This window comes from Balaenoptera physalus (genome assembly GCF_965194825.1).
Source record: "Balaenoptera physalus genome assembly, chromosome: 8".
Lineage (NCBI taxonomy): Eukaryota > Metazoa > Chordata > Mammalia > Artiodactyla > Balaenopteridae > Balaenoptera > Balaenoptera physalus.
Window position 1 is genome coordinate 79,251,972 of NC_138887.1, and position 22,089 is coordinate 79,274,060.

Genomic DNA, 22,089 nt, shown 5'->3' on the forward strand with positions numbered 1-22,089 from the left:
ACTTTTTGGAAGATAAGATTTCACAGGGAACTGCCAGGTAAAACTTCAAAATCATTTTTGGGAGCTTCCTTATCAGATTCAAAAAAACTAACATTAACACGGCAACAGTCTTTTTTTTTTTTTTTTTTTTTAACGGTCTTTTAATGAATCACTTTTGACCTTGGCAACCTTTAATTCATTCCTACAAAAACTCCCAAGTACCCACCATCACCATTATGAAAGATAAATCAGACACAGTCTCATCCTTAAGGAATCTGTAATGCAAGAGGACAACGAATAGTTACTGAAATAAGTGATTCAAGGCCGGGTGTGAGCTCTCACAGAGGACTAAGAGGCTGAGAGGAGTGCAGAGGGAGAAATTCTTTCTGATGGGGAAGGACAGCAGAGAAGGTGGCAAGTGAGAGCCAGGATAGACAAGATTTCTCAAAGCAGAGTCGGGGGAAATGGCATTCCTGGCTGAGGGAACAGCCTGAGCAGAGGCTCTGAGGGGTGGGATGTGGGCAAGGGCAAACAATCATGAGTGTGTGGAAGAAACAGGTTTGAAGTGACAGCTGAGGCAGGAAGGGCAAGTTCAAGCCAGAATGGAGAGGCTTGGGAAGCAGGCAAAGCAGTTTAGACTTAATTCTAGTAATAACTTGTTCAGCCCATGCCCCTCAAATCTTGGGCCACTTCTTTAGAAGGAGCAAAAGTGGTCCAGAGATGAGTTCCTGCCCATCAGCCTCTTCTTGCCCCTGGCAAATTCCTGCTACACTTCCAAAAAGCACATTAATACACCCCTCACTTTCAAAGGCTCTGGGGTGAAGTTCAGATTTAAAGCCATAGTGACCTGAGCACACACAGAAGTAGAAATGCTGAAGGAGCTCCTTGACACCTGGCTCTGCCCTGCCATTCTCCAAACTCTGACATTCCAGAGAGGAACCTACCCTGGCTTAGCCCATCTCCTGGGAAGATGAGGAGGCAATCCCTGGACCAGCTGGTGTACAGCATGGAATGGGCAGTAAAAGCACCAAGAACTGAGCTCTTCAAATTCAGCTTCCAGAGGGTCAGCCCTGCGGTCCTGCTCCCTCTAACAGCCATGAAGACACCCCCAGCCCCCTCTGGTACCCCTCTTGGTAAAGGGTTTGGGAAAGGAGCCACTAGGAGTCCAGAGGACAGCAAACAGATTTTTCTCAAATATTTCAGTAGCATGATATATCCTTCCCTCCCTGCCTTCTCTCTCTCTCTCTCTAAATGTGCCTCTTTTTCTGCTTTATCTTCACTCTCTCCCTCCCTCCCTCCTTCCTGTCTCTTTCTCTCTCTCTCCTTGTGTCCCTTTCTCTTCTTGCTTCAATTTTTGTAGAACCTATCCTTCAGTCTCTTTCTCTGAATCTCTCTATCTCTATGTGTCTGTCTCTCAAAGCCTCTGCCTCTCTGTTTCTATAACTATCTCCACGTCTTTGACATTCTATCAGTCAGTCTCTGTCTTGGCATCTCCGACTTTGTATTTCTGACCTGCCGTCTAGGTGTTTCTACTAATGTCTCTGTCTAGATGTCTCTGTCATTCTGTCTCTCTATGTATCTCTGTGTCTCTGTCTTAGTGCCTGTAATGCCCCCGTCTTTCTGTCACTCTCTCTCTCTGCTGGTATTTCCATCTCTCTGCCTCCATCTCTGTCTCTATCCCTTCTCTCCCGGCTTGTGTTACTAAAATCGCGAAGAGGATATCGAGCAGTTCCAAAAGCTGTGACCCTAAAAACCAGCTTCAGCGGGATGCCGGGTTACAGAGGCGGGAGGGGCACCGCGGGGACAGCCCCGGTGAGGCGGCCGGGCCACACACGCGACTTCCCGGCCCCGTTGCCGCACCCCGGGTCTCCCGCCTGGCGAGCGCCTCGCCTCGCCTCGCGGCCCAGCCCGACCCCGAGGACCCCCGGCGCCACCGGAGAGGGGGTCTGCCCCAGCTGGGAGTAGAACAGAGGTAGGAAAGTTCTCACCGATGGTGAAGCTGTAGCCATCGATGCTGAAAGTGGCACTCCGGCATTTTTTGAAGCCCTCTTTCCTGTTGCTGGCGTCCGTCATGGCTCGGCCGGCGGCGTCCCGGGGTCCCCCGCGGCGCAGCGCGCAGCCCCGCGCCGGCGCGCCGCGCGCTGTCCCCACTGGTCCGCCGCTCGCTGCGAGCGGAGCGCGCCGGCTGCAGGCGCCGCGACCGCGAGGTCGACTAACGCACCTAGGCACACGGCGCAGCCAGCGAGCGTCGCAACTGCTCCATCTCCAGTGCCAGGTTCCAGATACCACGAGAGGAGCGCTAAGAAAGACAGGCGACGCGGACCGGTGCGCGTGGACGCAGGCCGGTGGGTGGGTGGGTGCCGAAATCCCTGTCTTTGCCACCCTACTCCCTGGGAGCCGCTGAAGCCGGCACGCTTCAGGCACGCCTGTTTTCTCTCAGCTTCGCCTTCCCCTCTCTGGAGGCTGGTGGGGTTTGGGGACTCCAGGGAATGGCTAAGATTTGGCGTCGGGCTTCTTCTAGATGTTTTCTCTGGCGGACAAGAGAGCTCCCAAAAAGCACATCAACAGATTGAAAAGCAAACATCTAAGCCGGTCAGATGCTGCCAAAGTTTGCTCCAAACAAGGAAGTCGGGAAAATCGCCACGCCCACTTCCTCCCAGCAGCTGTCTCCGTAACTAGCCTGGAACCCCGGCAAGATTACTTCTCGGCAGTCCCTGGCCAGAAGGTAATTATCAAAGTAACCCATATTTGTGGCTAAGCGCTTTCACACAGAGGCTCTAAGATGTGCAAGTTCTAGTCGATTCCAAACGAATTGTCCAAGCTCTTTCCAATTTGGTTTTGCCGAATAGAGACTCCTGGAATGTGTTGCCAAGTAAAGATTCCTGGAATTTGTGGAGGTGGCAGAAATTTAACCAATCCTACAGCTAACCCGTCTTGTTACAGAAGAGGAAACTGAGGTCGAAGGGGGCTTGACTAAGGTCCTACAGGTAAAAAGTGGCAGCGTTTGGACAGAAGAGTTTCACTTTATGACATCAAATCAATCACTGGTCCTTCCAGTACCTGAAATGACTGAGTTAGGCAAGGTTTGTACAGGGGAAATCATTCCCTCCAACCAGCAAGCAATTGCTAAGGATTTACAGCTGCAGTGTTCTGTGTCAGGGGCTGGGGAGCTCATGTAATGAGGAGACCAGAGCTGAGTCCCTTGGTGGAGTCCACACAGTGTAGTACATGGGATGACAGTGCTACACTCAGGTTATTAAGGGACTACAGTTAATTTAACCTCATTTGTCATGATGGAATTTGACACAATTACCAAACACTTGTCAATACTAACAGAGTCAGTCAGGTATATTCCTCGTTGTTTCTGAGAGAACAGTGGGTCCACACGTCTTCAGAATCTAACTAAAATTATAAGTCTTCTCCAAAGAAAAAGGCACATATACACACATGTGCAGTATTCCACATGCAATTTCAGGGGGCCCATAAAACCCTCAAGCCCACTGGCAACCAGGTTAGTGAATATCTCAGGAATTGAATCTTCTTCAATTTACCATATATTTTTAGAGAAATGGGTATATCTTTAATGTCAGATGTAGTTGGAACGTCAATTATAAATTCTCTCTGGTAAGACCTAGAACCACATTAATAGTTTTCTCGGGTCAATGGCAAGATTAATTGATCCAAAAGGCAATGGATGTCACAGACTCCGTGTTACACAGAATGGCATGTCCCAGCTTGGAAGTAAGAGAGTGCTTCAAACCCTGAGGCACTCCTTGAGACTGGAACTTGTTACAACACAAAAGCATGAAAAAGCTCTAGGAACAAACAGACCTGGGTCTGAAATGTGGCTCCACCACTTACCACTTACCAGCTATATGACCTTGAGCAAGAAGCTAGACCTCCCTGAGTCTGCTTTCCTCATCTTACAATGTGAATTAAGGAGAGGAAATGGGTGAAACCTAGGCATGCAGTGGGCATTCAGTTATTGCAATCACCAGGTGACTCCCAAGTTTCATTATGTAGACAGTGCAGAAAATTCTTCACAGCAATAATATATTTTCATTACTGTTATCATTAATTTTTTTTTTTTTTTTTGGCTGCATTGGGTCTTCGTTGCTGCGCACAGGCTTTCTCTAGTTGCAGGGAGCAGGGGCTACTCTTCGTTGTGGTGCACGGTCTTCTTGCGGTGGCTTCTCTTGTTGCAGAGCACGGGCTCTAGGCATGCGGGCTTCAGTAGTTGTGGCACACGGGCTCAGTAGTTGTGACTCGTGGGCTCTGGAGCGCAGGCTCAGTAGTTGTGGAACATGGGCTTAGTTGCTCCACAGCATGTGGGATCTTCCCAGACCCGGGCTCGAACCCGTGTCCCCTGCATTGGCAGGCAGATTCTTAACCACTGAGCCACCAGGGAAGTCCCTGTTATCATTAATTTTATAAGAAAATGTTATACGTAAAATGTTTATATATATTATATATAATGTATTTTAAATATAGTACCCCCAAAAGTTTCTTATTGTTCTCATTTCCCTGTATTTCTCCCACTTTCCCAAACCTTCAGCAGAATCACAGGCCTTCTTTTCTGTCTCTGTAAGTTCTGGAATGAGCATCCTGAAAGCCCTGAGTTATAGTCTCCTATGGTTAAGTTATCAAGAAAAAAAAAATCCTAATGTGATGGAAAATTTTCCCTGAGTGAGTGAAATTAAAACTTGGTATTTAATCACTCTTAGCAGAAAAGCTTTTTGAAATATAATCTATAAAAATAATAACAATGTGATCATTTATCTGTCCCCTAAAGACTGGTAAAAATAACTTGCCTGAACAATTAGAACTGTTTTTAAATTGCTTCTCCCCAGAATCTTCTCTCTCTCCCTGGTTTTAGAGATTGCACACCTACAGAACCACTGAATGCACTGCTTCAAGTGCAAAGTCTGAAAGCAGCCTTCTCAGTGTGGGGCTCTTACACGAAACCAAGTGAAGTCGATTGCTGACATTACATAAGCCGAGAAAGAATGAGTTCAAGACTAAGATCAAAAGAAGCATTGCTTTTGCTTGTTCTTTCAGAAATGCTCCTTTAAGAATGCCTGTGAAGTAAGGAAACTAAACCAAGATACCCAAGCAGATGGGTGAATCCTATGCTCTTATTGTTAGAGCACGGGTCAGCAAACAGACCTGCAGGTCAGATCCAGCCTGTCACCTGTTTTTGTAGAGTCTTCAAGCTAAGAAGTGATTAAGTGATTGAAAAAAAAATTCAAAAGAACATGTGACACATTAAAACTGCATGAAATTCAAATTTCAGTGTCCACAAATAAAGTTTTATTGGAACATAACTACGCTCATTTATTTACATATTGTGTATGGCTGCTTTGAAACCAACAGGCAGAGTTGAGCAGTTGTGCCCAAAACTTCATGGCCTACAAAGCCAAAAAAGGCTGTCTGTCCCTTTACGGAAAATGTTTGCTGACTCCTAGATTATAGTAAATATCTTACACCTGTCCAGGCTTAGATAACTTCTAGCTTTATTACATTTACTTTAAAATAAGTTTGGAAAATCATTGATCTGCTTTTAATTACTGGAATGGTTTCTAACAAGGAAGGCACAGCAACAAATGCTTGATGAACGAAAGAAGGAAGGAAAGAAACAATATACATAATAATAGTTTGATCCAGTTATTAGCCAAGATTAATTAGGTTAGAATTAATTTCTCCCAAGATAATGCATGACACTGGTTTCATCCCAAGAAAGCAGAATAGGAAATGAATTCAGTACCTAAATTAGTTCATAGCTCATGGATCAAACAATGTCCTTCAAACTATAACAACTATAAAGGAAAAATTTTAATCTGGCAGGATACTCCTCTGACTCAGGTGCTAATATCATGTCCTCTGATACTCCTTGTGAAGGGGCTTATAACTGTTTCTATGTAAGAGAAAGAGTGTCAGTGGAAAGTACTTATTGTTCATTGGTTTTAAACCTCTAGAAAAAGATGAGCATATATATATGTGTAGCATATGTTATCAAAAAAGTCAGTTTTCTAAGAAAACAACTTTTTATTTGTCATACCAAAAGAAGACAGCTACTCAGCGCTTCATTAATGCATTTCAACCGTTCTCAGATAGGAAGCCATCTACCATTTGGAATTCTCCCAACAGCCAATGGCCCAAGAATTGTAAACCCAAGTTGCCCCAATAAGAGCGTTGTTTATACCCCTCATGGACATCCTCAGCTCTCTGACAACTACTCCAGTTTTTGGAGAGGACCCCCTTGCATTCACATCATCACAGAAATGGCTACAGGCAATGAAGTTTCTGAATTGCAACCCTGTTCTTCTGGCTGTAACTGGTACAGTCCAGATAAGGCTAATGAGTATCTTTGCTGCGAGTAGGAATTATGAGAGGTGAAGAGAAAGTTCCAGGAAATTCCAGTCCCAGTTCTAGCCTGCATCTGAAAATCAGCTCCTCCCAAATTCTATGAGATGCCCTAGTACCTTTTACCACATTCCCTTTTTGTGAGTGACCCAGCATAAGGGAGTTTCTGCTGCTTGCAAACATGAGTCCTAACTAATCCATCAAACACGCTCCCTTTCAAGGAGAGAAGGAAAAAATAAACAGAGAAAGAAAGGGTGGAATTAAATTAACATTACTGAGTGCCAACTATGTGTTAGGCATTGTGCTAGCCAAGAAACAGTCCCTGCCTTTGAGGACTTTACAAGAAGAGAAAGTCCCAGAACATTCTCTGGAACCAGGGGTCCAAACAAGAGAGCAGTCTCAGAAAATCTGTATCTATGGAAGCGACTCCCTTCAGCTGTCACTAACACCCTTCTCTGTTTCATTTTGCTTCTACCTTATTGCTTCCCTAGAGCCTATTCTTTGTTTCTCGTATTAATTAGGCCCAGGGATTGCAGCAACTATCTAAATAAACAGAGAATAAAAAGCAAAGTGCCTACACACTTGAGGGTCAGAGAAAGTTCCCAGAAAGATGTCTTGAAAGCCCTGATGGAAATTACAGAATTCTATTTGCACAATGAGGCAATTTTTCTTTGTGATAGGAATGGCCACTGTCTATTTTTCAACTTTTTTTCTAAGTTTACACATCATTAGTGCATCCGTGGAGATGACTTTTTCTATACCTGCCTTCAGTGTCTCAAAAAATCCTTCCATGTCTCAAAAAATATTAGCTGAGCGATGCTTCCCCCATAACATCAGGAGCAAATTAGAGTAAATTATTCATTTTTGCTTTAAGAATTTAGCGAGAATTTTCTGGTAGCCTTTGCAGTTAGGAGATTTTTAGAACTGGAGACAATCTGCAGTGGAGGTGGAAAGACCAAAATGATGGTCTTGAATTTCTTTTTCATAATCCTGAATATCAAGCCTGGACTATTCTTCCCCCCTCAGCCCACCTGGTTGCCCTAGAGACCTCCTCCTCATCCTTCAAGTCTCCGCTGATGTCCCAGGTCCTCCAGAAAGCATTTCCTGCCTGCCTCTTCTGGAGGGAGGTGGCCACTCCACTTTAAGCCTCCCCTGGACCCCATTCCGCGTCTCCATACTAGAACCATCACACTGCACTCACACTGCTTGTTTGCACGCTGGTCACCCCACAAGGATATAAGCTGCTGGTAGCAGGGATGGGTCTTCCATCTCAGCCCCAGCAGTGCCTGGCACAGAGTAGGCCCTCGCTAAAACATCTGATCAATTAAGGAGTGAACACAGATGTAACATGCAATGCTGCGCAGCCAGCAGGTGACGTGACTGGGGCAGAAGAGTCATTCTCAGTCATTCCCTCTCTCCACTCACCCTCTATCTTCCTCTGTGATGAGCTTTGGAGCCAGCTCATAATAAACAGGTTAACAACATTTAAAACTAATAAATACAGGGAGATCAGCTTGGTGCTTTGTGACCACCTAGAGGGGTGGGTTAGGGAGGGTGGGAGGGAGATGCAAGAGGGAGGGGATATGGGGATATATGTATACGTATAGCTGATTCATTTTGTGATACAGCAGAAACTAACACACCATTGTAAAGCAATTATACTCCAATAAAGATGTTAAAAAAAAAAACTAATAAAACAAAAAGCTCCTCTGTTTGCTAGCTGTGTGACCTTGAGCAAGTTGCTTAGCCTCTCTGAGTCTCGATTTTTTCTTCTGTAAAACGGAGATGTAATAACTACCTTATAGGGAATATGTGAGTTATACCGAGATAAGTTAAAGACGTTCCCTGAACCTGACCCATAGTAAACTCTCAATATATGGTGTATTGTTTTTTTTTTTAATTTGGCCACACCGTGCGGCTTGCAGGATCTTAGTTCCCCTACCAGGGATTGAACCCACGCCCTCAGCAGTGAAAGCGTGGAGTCCTAACCACTGGACCGCCAGGGAATTCCCATCAATATATGTTATTTTTTAACATCATCATCATCACTAGGACACTAGGTCCCTTTTGTGCTTGTTTCCTGCATAGAGTGCTTGAGATAATGCATACTCAGAGGCAAGAGGAACAGGCTCAGAGCTCACTCACCCTGGGCCCAAGGCCCCAGAGTATCAATCACCCCGTGAGCAATGGAGCCAGAGGTTCTAAGCCTCCATCACTCAACTGAGCTGCAGTCACCCACGCTTCCTGAGAGCTGGAGTCTGGAGCATGGACAGGGCCTGGCTCAGAAAGCACCCTCAGGAAATGCTCAGGTACTCTCCCACCCACCAGCCTCTGTCCCCCTCCCTGTTCCACGACACTTCTGTCACCTAGGCATCACTGCATTTAGTGGACATGTTGTGGCCTTCATCTTCTCAGCCTCTCGGCAGCGTTTAACTCTGTGGACCACAGCTGCATCATTTAGGATTTCTTTTGTTCCCTGGGCATCCAGGGCACAACCTGCTCCTGGTTTTCCCTCTAGCTTTCTTAGCCACTTCCTTTACTGTTGTTAACCAGAGAAGCTCTTATCCAGGAACCTCTTCTCACTCTATTCCCTCTCTGCTGAGCAATCCTCTTCACTTGGATAGCTCTGTTAATGACTCTCAAGTATCTATTTCCAGCTCAGATCACTTCCCCAAGCAACAGGGTATCTCCTTTCTCTTCAGAAGGTCTTATAGGCACCTAACCTCGACTCATCCAAATCTGAACTCTTCATCTTCCTAATCCACCTCCAGAGTTCCCTTGGGGTGCTGGAGAAGGGGGATAATGCTTCTATACTCCCCTTCCCAGGCCAGGCCCACCTTTATCACCCTCCTTCGAATTTCTTCTCTGGCTGATGAGGGTTCCAAGGCATTCCTCGGGCCAAACTCACTAGGACAAGGATCTCTGCTAGGAAGAGCCACCCGGCACCTCTGTGAGAGTTAGAAAAGGGTCCCCTTCCCCTGGGGGAAGCAGCCCAGGCAAGGACGAACACAGAGCTTGGTGAGTGGACATGGGCCGAGTGTTGCTCCCATACTGTCCTTGTAGTCCTCAGGCATTTGGGGGTTCCTCGCCGTAGTGCCTCCAGAATATCATCAAAGCCTCACTCTTAACCTCCAATCGCCCCATCTCTGTAAATGGTCCCCCCATGCACTCTACCATCGGATCAGAACCTATGAGTCATGACTGTCCCCTCTGTCTCCTCATCTAAACAGCCACTAAGTCCCGACAGAACTACCACCTAAATGTCTGGCATCCATCCACCCCTCTCCATGCTCCCCCTCGCCAGTCCATGCTCCACTGTCTCTCACGTGAACTGTCCCAACAGCCTCCTAACCCCGCAACCTGCTGACATTCTTGCTCCAAGCCTTTGTCTATCCAGCGGCCAAGATGACCATTTTAAACAAAAATTTAGTCCGGTCCTTTCTCTGCCTAAAACACTTCAGAGACTCCCCAACACTCTAGAAACACTCTCAGGACAAAGTTAAATCTCTTAGAATAAACTAACAGAATAAACACTTAAAAGTTAGTTCAAACAAACAAACAAAACAACCACCTCCTTACCTTGGCTCATAAGGCCCTACAGAATCTTGGGGGGAACTGGGAGTGGTCCAGGGGAGTATAGGTGATACTGGGAGAGGTAAGTCTGAGTCAGATCATGAGGGACCTTGGTTTTCATGATGGCAAGTTTGGACTTTCCCCTATAGAAAGTAGAAAGCATGAAATGCTTTTATAGGAGATGGGGACTATCAGGAAGGGAGTGGGAAAGGGTAGGGAAAGCAGCAGTAAAGACAAGCTAGTTCTGTGGGCAACTGCAGCTTAATCCTCTACACAACATCAGGAGCCAGTGTGAGGCACCTGCCTCAGTTGTCAACCAGAAGAGAGAAGGAGCCGGGGCATTCCTTCAGTCACTGGTGAAGGGCTGCTCCCAGAAGACACCAATTCCCTGGCACAGTCACCCCCTGCTGTCTGCAGGGGATTGATTCCAGAACCCCCCTCGGATGCCAAAATCCTCAGATGCTCAAGTGTCACATAAAAGGTATAGCATTTGCATATAACCTACACATATCCTCCCATAAACTTTAAGTCATCTCTAGATTACTTATAATATCTTAAATGATATAAATGCTATATAAATAGTTGACTGAGCATGGCAAATTCAAGTTCTGCTTTTTAGGAACTTTCTGGAATTTTTATTCAAATATTTTCAATATGCTGTTAGCTGAATCCACAGATGCAGAACCGTAGAAACAGAAGATGAACTGTATTCCTGGCCTGCTGAAATGGCAGCAGAGCAAGATCTGGTGGACAGATGAAGGTTTCAAGCAAAGAAATGCCAGTTCAGCAATTGGGAGTGGTAAGAGCGTGGGACAGAGACGACTGGGCCTTGACAGAATCTGCTACATTGCGCTCATCTGATTTGCTTTGTATAAAGAAGACTCTAACGACAGTTGCAGAGAACAAGCCAGAGAATGGGCATTCGGATGTTTCATTTTTCATGCACACTTTGACAGGTAGAGAGTGCATGTGAGGGGCAAGAGGATTGTGATGGCTAATTTTATGTCAATTGGGCCAGGCCATGGTACCCAGCTCTGTGGTCAAACATTCTGGATGTTTTGTGAATATCTGGAGTGGTGGGGGGCGATGAGATTAACATTTAAATTAGTGGACTCTGAGGAAAGCTGATTACACTCCATAATGTAGGTGAGCCTCATCCAATCAGTTGAAGATCTTACTACAAAAAAGCCTGACCTCCCCCTAGCAAGAAGGAATTCTACCAACAGACAGCCTTTGCACTCAAACTGCAACTCTTCCCTGGGTCTCCAGCCTGTCAATCTACCCTGCAAATTTTGGACTTGCCAAGCCTCTACAATCACATGAGCCAACTCCTTAAAATAAACCAACCTCTCTCTGGAGAGATAGATAGATAGACAGACAGACAGACAGACAGGTTGATAGATAGATGGATGGGTGCATCCTGTTGGTTCTGTTTCTCTGACTAATAAAAAGGTAATAAGAAGGAATTTGGAGAAGATGGGAAATGGATACTAGTGGCCATCAAGCAGCTTGAGAGGACCCAGGAATCAGAGAACCTGCAGGGATCATATTCTACACCTCAAGGAAGGTCTGAATGCCAAGGACAAAAAAGTCATAGATGTCCCGGTGTGTTTGAGCCGTAATTTCTTCTGGCTGCAACTATCTCTGACCTTTATTGAGCATGCCATAATATTACTCAGTACCTTTGGGTCATCCAAGTATGCCTCACACTAGTACCCACTGCTCAGTAAAGATGAGGCACAGACGCTTCAATACTGTTCACAGCAGCGGTTCTCAACAACAACAGCATGCTGAAATCACCTGTGGAATGAGTCGATCATATAGACATCAGGGCTCACCAAAACAGATTATGATTCACTGGTCTGAATGGGGATGGGAGGCTAAGCATTGGTATTTTTTAAAGCTCACCAGATGATTCTAGGGAGAAGCCAAGGATCAGAACCACTGCCAGTTTGCAACATTCATCCCAAATACTCCTGGTCTATTTCCAAACTGTTTCCATCATGATGTTCCTATCTGGTCCTGGCCCGAAGCCCTGTCTTCCTCGCAAACCCCACCATATGCCATTGGCGATGTATTTGGCTTTACTGCTTGACTGCTGACTTTCTCTCAAGGGCTTTGCTTAGACGTATCAACTCTTCTCAGTTCAGATTTCCTTGAGAGGATTCTGACATTCTGTGCTTCCTGAGGACCAAAAGAAAAACACACTAGTATTTACTGAACTAATATTCACCTGCCAAATCCTGTATTAGTTTGTGTAGCTAATTTCTCTAACAACTATCCAAAGTCTCAGTGGCCTGACACCACTTAAAGGTTTATTTCTTGCTCATTATAAAGCCCTATATGCAGAGGGCAGGGAGAGATTGAAGAAAGAGGCAGACCACTCCAGACTGGTGGGTGGCAGGTTTAATAAACAAGGGAACTTTCTTACCAGGCCTGTCTTGGGCAGCCGCAAGATGAGTAAGTTTCTGCGCACACCCGCCAAATCTTAAAAGTTTATATAGAGGACTCAGCTGGGTTCAGTCACATATACCATCCAGATAGTCTCAACACCACATTTCTACCTTAAGGCTGTATCCTTAGAGAAGCTTCTGAAAATGCAGAAGGCAAGGGGCCAAGGACAGGGGAGGTGGTGGGGAGCCTCCAGTTGCCTGGGTCCAGCTCACAGGTCAACCAGCGGTCACATCTCCTTGGTGACCTCCCCCAAGAGCCTGGAAGAAACCACATATCCCTTCTTCCTACATTCCATTAGCCAGAAATTAGTCATATGGCCCCATCAAACTGCAAGAGGGGCTCCAGGAAATGAAATTAGGAAAGAAAAGAGGGTTTGGTAAACATGTGGATCCGTTTGAAACCCTACCCTCTTCACCGTTTTGACCAAATTTCCAATTCACCAGGTGCAGACATAGTACACCTGTCTGCCAAGGGCTGAGGGAAAAATCTGCCCCCAAATCACAGCTGTAACCTTTCGGTCTGAAGTTGAAAAAAGTACCTAAGCCTACCGCCATGATATATAAATTAAAGCTTTGCCCCAGAAAGAACACCTCTTTTTCATGTGGCCTGATGTTGGTATTATCACTTACAGAAGGTTTAAGATTATAGACAATTTTAATAGTACATTATAGCTCTGGCTTTAGTAAGCAAGCCAAAAGAATAATTCATTAGTAGTAGTTGAAAATTACATCATCTTATGACATATGATTTTTTTCCTTTCTGTAAACAGAAAACATAAATATACAGAAATACAAAAATGTCAGTATGTTATGAGGCAAGGGGCAAAACAGAGGGAAACTCGGTGAAGAATCTTCTGTAGGTCAGCAAAATCTGCCACGTCCAAGATATCTGACGAGGCTCTGGGGAATAGGGATTAGAATAAATACAGAGCAGCCAGGGTTACAACTTGCACAGCAACAGGTCCCAGATGGATACCTGTTAAAGGTAGAGTCAGCACGCACCTGCACTTGAACGTGGGGAAGGGAGCATGGTTTCTTAGGGGTCTAACATAGTGGCCTTAGGGATCTAACAGCCACCATGTGCCAGGCTCTGTGCTAAGTATTTTACGCATGCATCTCATTTCAAGCCCTCCAATAACAAAGAATGGAATTATGGTGTTAGATTTAGTTAGAAAATCTTTCTTACTGTGGTTCTGAAATCCCTGGAGAAGGTAACTCCTCTCAGTGGCAACCTTGCAACAGAATCATCAAGAGCACCAAGAACACTGGAACCAAAGAGAACAGACAGGCAGCTCAAAAGGGGATTTCTGACACCAGAGTGGATCCAACTATTTGTGGGAATGACTTGTAATAGAGAGTTTCTCTCCCATCTGTTGTTCACCAGCAGCTAAATTCATCCAGGACTTTGTTCCAGCTTAGTGATTCACTTCAAACAGAATAACAAACATGTCCCTTATCACCAGCAAACACACACCCACACAGATATACACAGCTAGCTACACACACACACACACACACACACACACACCACCCACACTTTGTGTCCTGGATGTGGTCTCTGCTGCTGATGATAATGATAAGGATGCTGGGGTTTTGGAGAAAATGTCACAGAAAAACAGAGTTAGTGAGAGTAAAAAACTATATTTAAGAAAAAGAGCAAAGTAGGATACAATATGGTCACAACTATGTAAAAAATGCACTTCAGAAAGACAGGGAGAAAACACACCAAAATGGTGATAGTGATTATAGTTTAGTGCTGGAATTACAGGTAACCTGGTTACCCAGAGGCAACAAGTTCAGGCTTATCCTCCCACCCAGGAACCTTGGTAGAATTTAGTTTCTTCTTTTATGTGTCCTCCAAATTTTTTACTCTGCCCATTATTAGAAAAAAAGAAAAACATTTAAAAAGTCAGTTGTTGGGAATTCCCTGGCGGTCCAGTGGTTAGGACTTGGCACTTTCACTGCTGTGGCCCGGGTTCAATCCCTGGTCGGGGAACTAAGATCCTGCAAGCCTCAAGGAGCAGTCAAAAAAATAAAATAATAATAAAATAAATAAGAAGTCAGTTGTCAATGCAAACATGGGTCTCTAAATTATTTCCTGTATTTGTCCTGTTTTAAAAATTTTATGATTTAAAAAATATATTAACGTAAATTATCCTGAGCCAGATCAATGACCCATGCCTAGACTGTAAGCTTCATGAGGGCTATGTCTGTTTTGTTCACTGATGTATTCCAAATACCTAGAACAATCTTGGCACTGAGTAGGCAGTTAATAAATACTTGTTGAATGAATATTCTGGTTCTGACAGTAGCTTTAAGAAGAAATATGGAAATTAACATGTCAGCCTCCTCAGTCAAGGATGTGCTCTAACCAGCCTCCATGAATCAGGATAAATGGTCCATCTTTACCACCAATTGCGTAAAGGAGAATTCATATTCATTGTCTAAAAACTCTTGGGCTCCTCTTCTCAGAAGAGATTTCATTCTTCCATCCTACCAGGACTTAATGGAAAAGTCCTGCTACCACATTATCAGTGACACCTTATTTACTGGTACTTTAAAAAATATTAGGCATGTTCACCATACAAGGCAAGCTGGTGCAAAAAGAAAGAGATTGTAGACTTGTGTAGTGGAAATTCTAAATTACGATCTTAAATTATAAAAACCTGGGTGGGGAAAGCACAAAGTCTACATTGACAAGATGACTGAAATCTCAGAATCACAAGCACATTTTTCCAGATGTTGATTATGCTGCCGCCCAAAAACTCTACCAGAGAATCAGACAGTCTGTATTATCATGACAAAAGAAAGCAGTTATGTTGGCAGCAGGTGGGAGTATTAACGATTTAATGCTGAGATGCTTTTGTCAGGTATTTAATTTACCAAAAGGCATTTTTTTAATTGTGATAAATTCTTACACATACATTTGGCAACTGCATTTTTAACAAAATGCCTCTCAGGCCAACAAAGGGCATTTGAGAGAATGGAAGCAATTTGGTTTCCTCTTTTCACATGAGTTGCCTCTTGGCTTAATTAATCTTCCTGTGATTTTGAAGATATCCTCCAAACCACAAAGCACTGTCACTGACACACGGCCTGCATTCAGCAAACGGTTATGGGATTGACTCAAAATGTGTGACAACTGAAGCAAATCACAAGAAAATTGAATTGTTGAAGTATGCTGGAAATCAAGACCACTTGTTGGAAATAAGAAGTGAAAAAGGGTAAAAATGAGGTTGTTAACTCAGTAATTAAATTGAAAGAAGAGAAGACTCAGTGGGTCCTCATTTCAACTCCTGTTTGTCGAGGTCCTCACTGTGGTCCAACCACTGTGACAGACCCTTTCATCTCCAGAAAGAATCTTAGCCCTCACAACAATTCCCATGTTGCACATTAAGAAACTGAGGCCAGGTGCAGCAAGGTGGATGTGATATCTAAATGGAGACCAATCTGACTTCTCCCCAGACCTCCATCCACCATGCTAGGCTCCCTGTCTTCATCTTCTCAGAAGGTGCAAAGTTCCAGACACTCCCATCTATGGGCCCTTCCACCCATTCTTACTTTTTCAACCTCTCCCTTGTTTAATCAAGTCCAAAGAAATAAATAAGCAGAGAGGAGACAGGTGCTAGTTAGAGCCCACAGAGTAGGCCCTATTCCTTTCGCATCTCCCACCTGGAAAACAGAACTGTGCCCTTGAGCTGTCCTTGAGGTTTCTGTCCCTGGGAGAGGAGCCCTTAGCCACCTCCCAAGCCTCTCCTCCAGCCCATCCTCCAAGTACCTTATGTGGTCCTGGTTCCCATCCACAATACTGGCCAGGCCCCAGCCGCACTGACCACCTTCAGCTTCCTGCCACACAAGGGGAAGTGAGAAAACCCAAGCGTCATGAAGCTGACTCACCTAAAGTCAGCAGCCCCTTAGAGAACTGCAGACCTGCCTCCCTGATACCCAGATGGACCCTGGAAACCACTTAACAGGGACTCTCCTGGGAAGATGGGAGGGAGATCTAGTTGCCTCAAAGGAGTGGCCGGGAGAGAGGAAGGGGAGAAAATGCCAACAGTACCCAGAGGCCCAGTGTCCAAGCTCCACAATCTACCTGCCAGGCTCATTGTCTCTGCCTTCAGGCAGCTCACTGTCTAGGTGGACTGACCCACAAGTGAACAAATGATAACTGAACATGATGAATAGACAGAGGGACGTCCAGGAGGTGGGGGGAGCCCAGCATGGGGCCGTTAGTCCAGCCCACAATTTCCTGGAGGAGATAACATCCACACTAGTCTCTTTTTTTTGCGATAAGAGTGATAAAAAGACGTGAGCAAAAATGATAAGGTCTCGGTTTGTCTTTTGTTTGTTTGTTTTTTTTTATAACAATATTGGTGTCATTTTCACCCTAACCAGACTCATTTTCATCCTACCTCACTCATGTTAATGCAGTAAAACATCAACGATGAACAGCACAAGTTCTGAAGCTGACCTGCCAAGGTCAAATCCTGGTGCTGCTCTTACTGGCTGTATGCCCTTGGGCTTTGCCTCAGTTTCCTTATTTGACTGCTGTGAGGACTAAATGACTTAACACATGAAAGGTGCTTAGAGCGGTATCTAGCACACAGTAACCACTCAACAAATATCAGCTGCTGCTATCATGTCATTGTTACTTTGTTTTCACACCTTATGCATTTCAGTGCACTTGTGCACAGTAGTAACCTGTGAAGGGTAGGAAGTCATAGGTGAAGTGGCAGGGTCAGAGAGGGAAACAGGTTGTCCTAACAACTAGTTAGCGCAGTTCCGGAACCAGAACTTCTGACAGCCCATGTTATTTCTAACGCTTCACAACACTTTATAAAATTGTTTTAAAAACCTGAACTCTTAACACAACATTGTAAATCAACTACAAAATACTACTTTTTTTAAAAAAAACCCTGAGCTCTTAGATGAAAGTTCCTTTAAAAGCCTTAATTTTCACATAAACAAGGAGGGAAACGGCACTAGGAGACAATGTGACTGTCAACATTCAACAGATTGGAGGACCCCACACCTAAGGTTAATTTGGGAATACTTAGAGTCCAAACCAAATGTCCTTCTGAGTGTGATAAAAATCCCTGCAAAGTCTCACGGGGTTCCTCTGTCCAACATCCCCCAAACTGCCACAGACCACAGCATCAGGAACCTCACTTTGGAAAACACAGGCTCTCCCTCCCCTGCCCAGGTCCTTAGGGTGCCGTCCACACAGCTGTGCTTACCGCCAGCACCGCTGGGGGGCGCCTGTGTGCTGGCAGGACTCCTAGCACAATTTCGGGCTGCCCCTGGTCTCTTCTCACCAGGACGAAGGGACCCCCCTCCTCCCCCGCCCGACTTAACTGGCAGAAGTGATCAGGGCGAAGGGCAGTGAGCACAGAAGCAGGAGTAAAGGCAAGAAATCATGAAGTGATTAGCCATGAGGATGTTAAGATGGACCACATTTGCTTGGCTATTTTTCCATGGGGAGAGACAGCATGGAGTCCTGCATAGTGGTCTTTTGCGTGGCCGAGAGACCTGCAGGAAGCGCTGCACTGCTGCTTTGGTACACGCTTAGGAAACTCCCGAAAGACGCGGCCGGTTCAGTGAGAAGGGCTCAGGACTAAGGTACAGAAGAGGTGGATTCAAACCTAACTTCTCCATGGCTGAAAAAAAAGCATTAGCACTCTGAGTCCCGATTTTTCCATCATTTCATTGAAACTGATAGTACTGGTCACTTCTGTGTTCCCTTAAGCTGTTGCAAGAGCTGAGGAAAGAAGAGTGTTTGGAGGATTCTGAACCAAGTCGGTTGCGCACAGGGGGACTGACCTTGCTCTCCTGCATCTTCGAGTTTCTCCTTGGTTTCCCCCGGGCTGTTCCACTCTTCTTCCACGGTTGTCCTCCTGGCTCCTGCCTCTATCCACAAAGAAAAGAAACATGCCCATCAGCCACCTGAAGATAACCAGAGGAGCCCATCCTCGCTGACCTCTCTGGGGTGTCTGCTGCAGTTGACTAGTTCTTCTGCCTTCACTTTCGACTTTGGGTCTTCCTGCACTCCCATGCCTAGCTCCCTCCTGGCTGGCCTTTGACCCTCCTCTGCACCCTAAACACTGGTGTTCTGTTCCAGACCCTTTTTCTCTTCTCACTCTCCAAGTGATGGCATCCACTCCCTCGGGTGCTATTGACTCCTAATCTCTTCAGCCAGCACAGGAAGGGACTGAGCCATCTGGGCAATGGGCAAACCAACCCTGGAAAGGGACCAGTTGGAAAAGTGAGAGGAGCTTCCTCCAGACCCTTGGAATGATCCCCACAAATCATTTTTCAGGAGGCAAATATTCCTGCATCTTGAGAGCACTGGTCCAGAGGAGACAGGAATAGAAACACAGGACAAACTTCAGTATAGAATATCACTTGCTGCAACTTTGTGAGTAGTTATAATGACTCCCATTTTTCAAGTGGAAAAATAAACTCAGAGAGGTTGAGTCATATGCTCAAGGTCACGGAGCTCATAAGAGGCAAGTCAGGGTTTGAACACGGGTCTTCAACAGGTCTAGCGCACTCTCTTCCTCCCCGCAGCCACCCCTCTGAATACGAAGGCTGGAAAGTTAAGTCCATTCTAAAGTGAAAATACTCCTACAGATATTTTTCTTAAGATGGTGTTTAATTGCACGTATTTTACGATGACAAAGAATTTTCTCCGTTTTCTATAGTTTTTATGCCTCCTGAGCATAGATAAATAAAACATAATTATATATTTTATTATCCCAAAATCCTAATGAACAGGGTGGGTAAAAGACCATCCAGAATGCCACGGCCCTGGACACAGAGCAAAGCTTCCCTGCCCACAACCCAGCCAACTTGTGATTTTAAGTCAATTCTATAATAATTTTATCATTTTAATAATTTTATCATTTTAAAAATGATAATTTCCCAGTTAATCTTCAACCTGCTAATTGGCAGATTACTGACAGACTCTTGTCTGTAGTGACATGCCGTAAAATTCACAAATTTGGGGTGTCACTGAGACTACACAATGTATAGTATATTTTGAGAATGACAACTGCTTGTGTATTGTGAATTTCAAGTATCATGCTTGTCACAAATAGCAAAGATTTTGTAAGAATGGAATGGGGTTTTCTTGTCCGATGCCTTTTCAGACCTGTCTGCTACTTTTTTCTGTTCCTCTTTGTTAATGGATTTGCTTTCTTGATGGAAGAGAAGAAAAAGGGGGAGTTGAAGGTAGTATGCAAGTAATTGTTCTAGAAATATTGTCACTCTTGCACGTGCCTGCCCTCCAAGAGCAAACACACACAAACATGTACACCCATAGTCCTGTACACATTCACACAATAGATGTTTCATCTGGATGTTAATTTTCACATATCTTTGTCAATTTAAATATGTTTAAGGAAAATCCTACCATTCATAGGACACTTTCTGGGAGAAAAAAAACTTTGAAACGTGAGGAAAGAAGCATTTCTTGAGCACCTACTAAGCCACTGGGGCTCTGCCTCATACTGTCACCGCAGAGCTCCATCTCACTGAAACCCACACCTCCAGCCAGGTAGGTGTCATAATCCCTGTTTACAGAAGACAAAAGTGAGGCTCAAAATAAAAGGTGCATCACAGGTCCTAGATCACTCACTGCAAAGTGACAGAGTCCTCATTCAAACCAGATCTGTCTTGCCCCAGAGGCTATGAATTTTGGAGTGGGGGGGAAGACGAAGGATAAATTTCACAACAGTCCTGACTCTTTGTCTACAGCAGTCCTCATCCCCTTGCTCTGATCTACTCCTAGCAGCTGAAAAACAATTACTCAATGACAAAGGAATAAAAACCTCAAAGAGAATTATGTCAACCTCAATCACTGTGCAGGTCCTAAAAAAGGCAAATTAATACCCCTCCCTTCTGTGGGGAAGCAGCCTTTCTTTTAACACAATCACGGGGCAGAGCCATGCATTATTAGTTAGCTTGGCTTTGATTTGCCAAAAGACAGCACAAGTGAGTTCCGAAAGGAAAAATAATTCACAAAAGGCAAAGTGACAATGCACGTGAGAATGGAAAGGGTCAAGGGGTCACAATCTCTCAGTCACTGTAAAATTACTTTTGGATGCTGTGGAAATGTCACCATCTTATGTTAATTTCTCCAGAATGCATAAAATTGATGCTCCAGAGTTACAGAACATTCCTGACTTCCTGCTATCTCTTCAAGTGCATCGTTCAATAATTAAAATCTATTATATTCCTAAAGCAAAACACTTGGTAACACCTCAGCAGACACTGGGGAGGAGAGAAATGAAATTTTGATAGCAGGTCTGCTACTAACTTGAGATGAAATCAGCTTAATGCTAATTATTTTTCACATTCAGTTTCTATATTTACCAAATGGCCTAACTTTTGGAGTGCCAACTGAATTAACCATTAACTTTCCCCAGCTATCCACACTCAACCAACCCTTCAAGCCCTGTTTCAAACCCCATCAGTTGTTCAAATCTCCTTACTACAGCCCGCAAGGATCACTCCCTTCTCTACCTCTATTTGTACTTTTGCTCATACAATTAGTATTTAATATACATATTAAATGTATTAAGTGTGTACCGTACAACATGTGCCAGACAATAGATGGGAACTGAAAACAAAATGATTACCAATAATAGCTGAATTCACTGAATGCTTACTAAGGGCAGATATTGTTCTAGGTGCTTTTGTGTACGTGAAATTATTTAGTCCTTGCAAATCTGACCAATTATACAGATGAAGTAAACTGAGTTACTTAATAACTTGCTCAGGGTTACTCGGATCATGAGTGATGGAACCAGAATTTGGACCCAGACAGCCTGGCTCTATAGTCCTGGCAATTAATCACTACTCTACGGCTGCCTTTCCAGGCCCACATTCCAGGAGATCACAGTTGAATGAAAGACACACATAGAATCAGAAGATGACACAAAAGTGTGATATGGGGCTTCCCTGGTGGCACAGTGGTTGAGAATCTGCCTGCCAATGCAGGGGACACGGGTTCGAGCCCTGGTCTGGGAAGATCCCACATACCGCGGAGCAACTGGGCCCGTGAGCCACAACTACTGAGCCTGCGCGTCTGGAGCCTGTGCTCCGCAACAAGAGAGGCCGCGATAGTGAGAGGCCCGCGCACCGCGATGAAGAGTGGCCCCCGCTTGCCGCAACTAGAGAAAGCCCTTGCACAGAAACGAAGACCCAACACAGCCAAAAATAATAAATAAATAAATTTTAAAATATATATATATATAAGAAGACTAGCCATTTAAAAAAAAAAAAAAGTGTGGTATGATTGAACACACCAAGGAAGAGGGACCAACACAAACTGGGAGAGTCTAGGAATGTTACAGGAGGGCGGTACCTTCCAGGCATTTTTAACAGTTGAGTAATTGACACTACACCTAGATCCAAATTTCTCCCAGGCTGAGTAGGGTTGTACAATATCCTAAAAAATAATCTTGCCTGGGCTTATAAAGAGTTCTGTGCCGGTAAAACCGTTTTCCAGGGCAGAAATGGCCACAGCCGAGGGGAAGGGGCGGGGGGTGGTGCTGATTTGTATTTGCAGGTTTTCTTTGCCAATTACTATGGGGTAAATACTTCCACCACAGCAGATTTCAAGCTACCGACCAAACGTCACTGAACTCATTTGGGATGAGACGTGTACGTTTGGGTCTCATGAGCCGATCTGCGCTGGCACCAGCACACCACTGTGTGA

At 44.8% G+C, this 22,089-nt stretch overlaps 1 protein-coding gene across 9 annotated transcripts in view; it reads right to left on the bottom strand.

The window, feature by feature from the left end:
* The window catches only part of PDE1C (phosphodiesterase 1C), a 599,843-nt gene that overhangs the window by 506,718 nt on the left and 71,036 nt on the right, over window positions 1-22,089 (bottom strand). For 7 of the 9 annotated variants that reach the window (XM_082471771.1, XM_082471770.1, XM_082471767.1 and 4 more), the window contains exon 2: window positions 18,189-18,275. In XM_082471771.1, coding sequence (XP_082327897.1) covers window positions 18,189-18,275 — 87 coding nt within the window. Of the gene's footprint in view, window positions 1-1,967; window positions 4,069-18,188; window positions 18,276-22,089 lie in introns of those variants that run through there. The other 2 variants (XM_082471776.1, XM_082471777.1) reach the window with 2 other exon arrangements.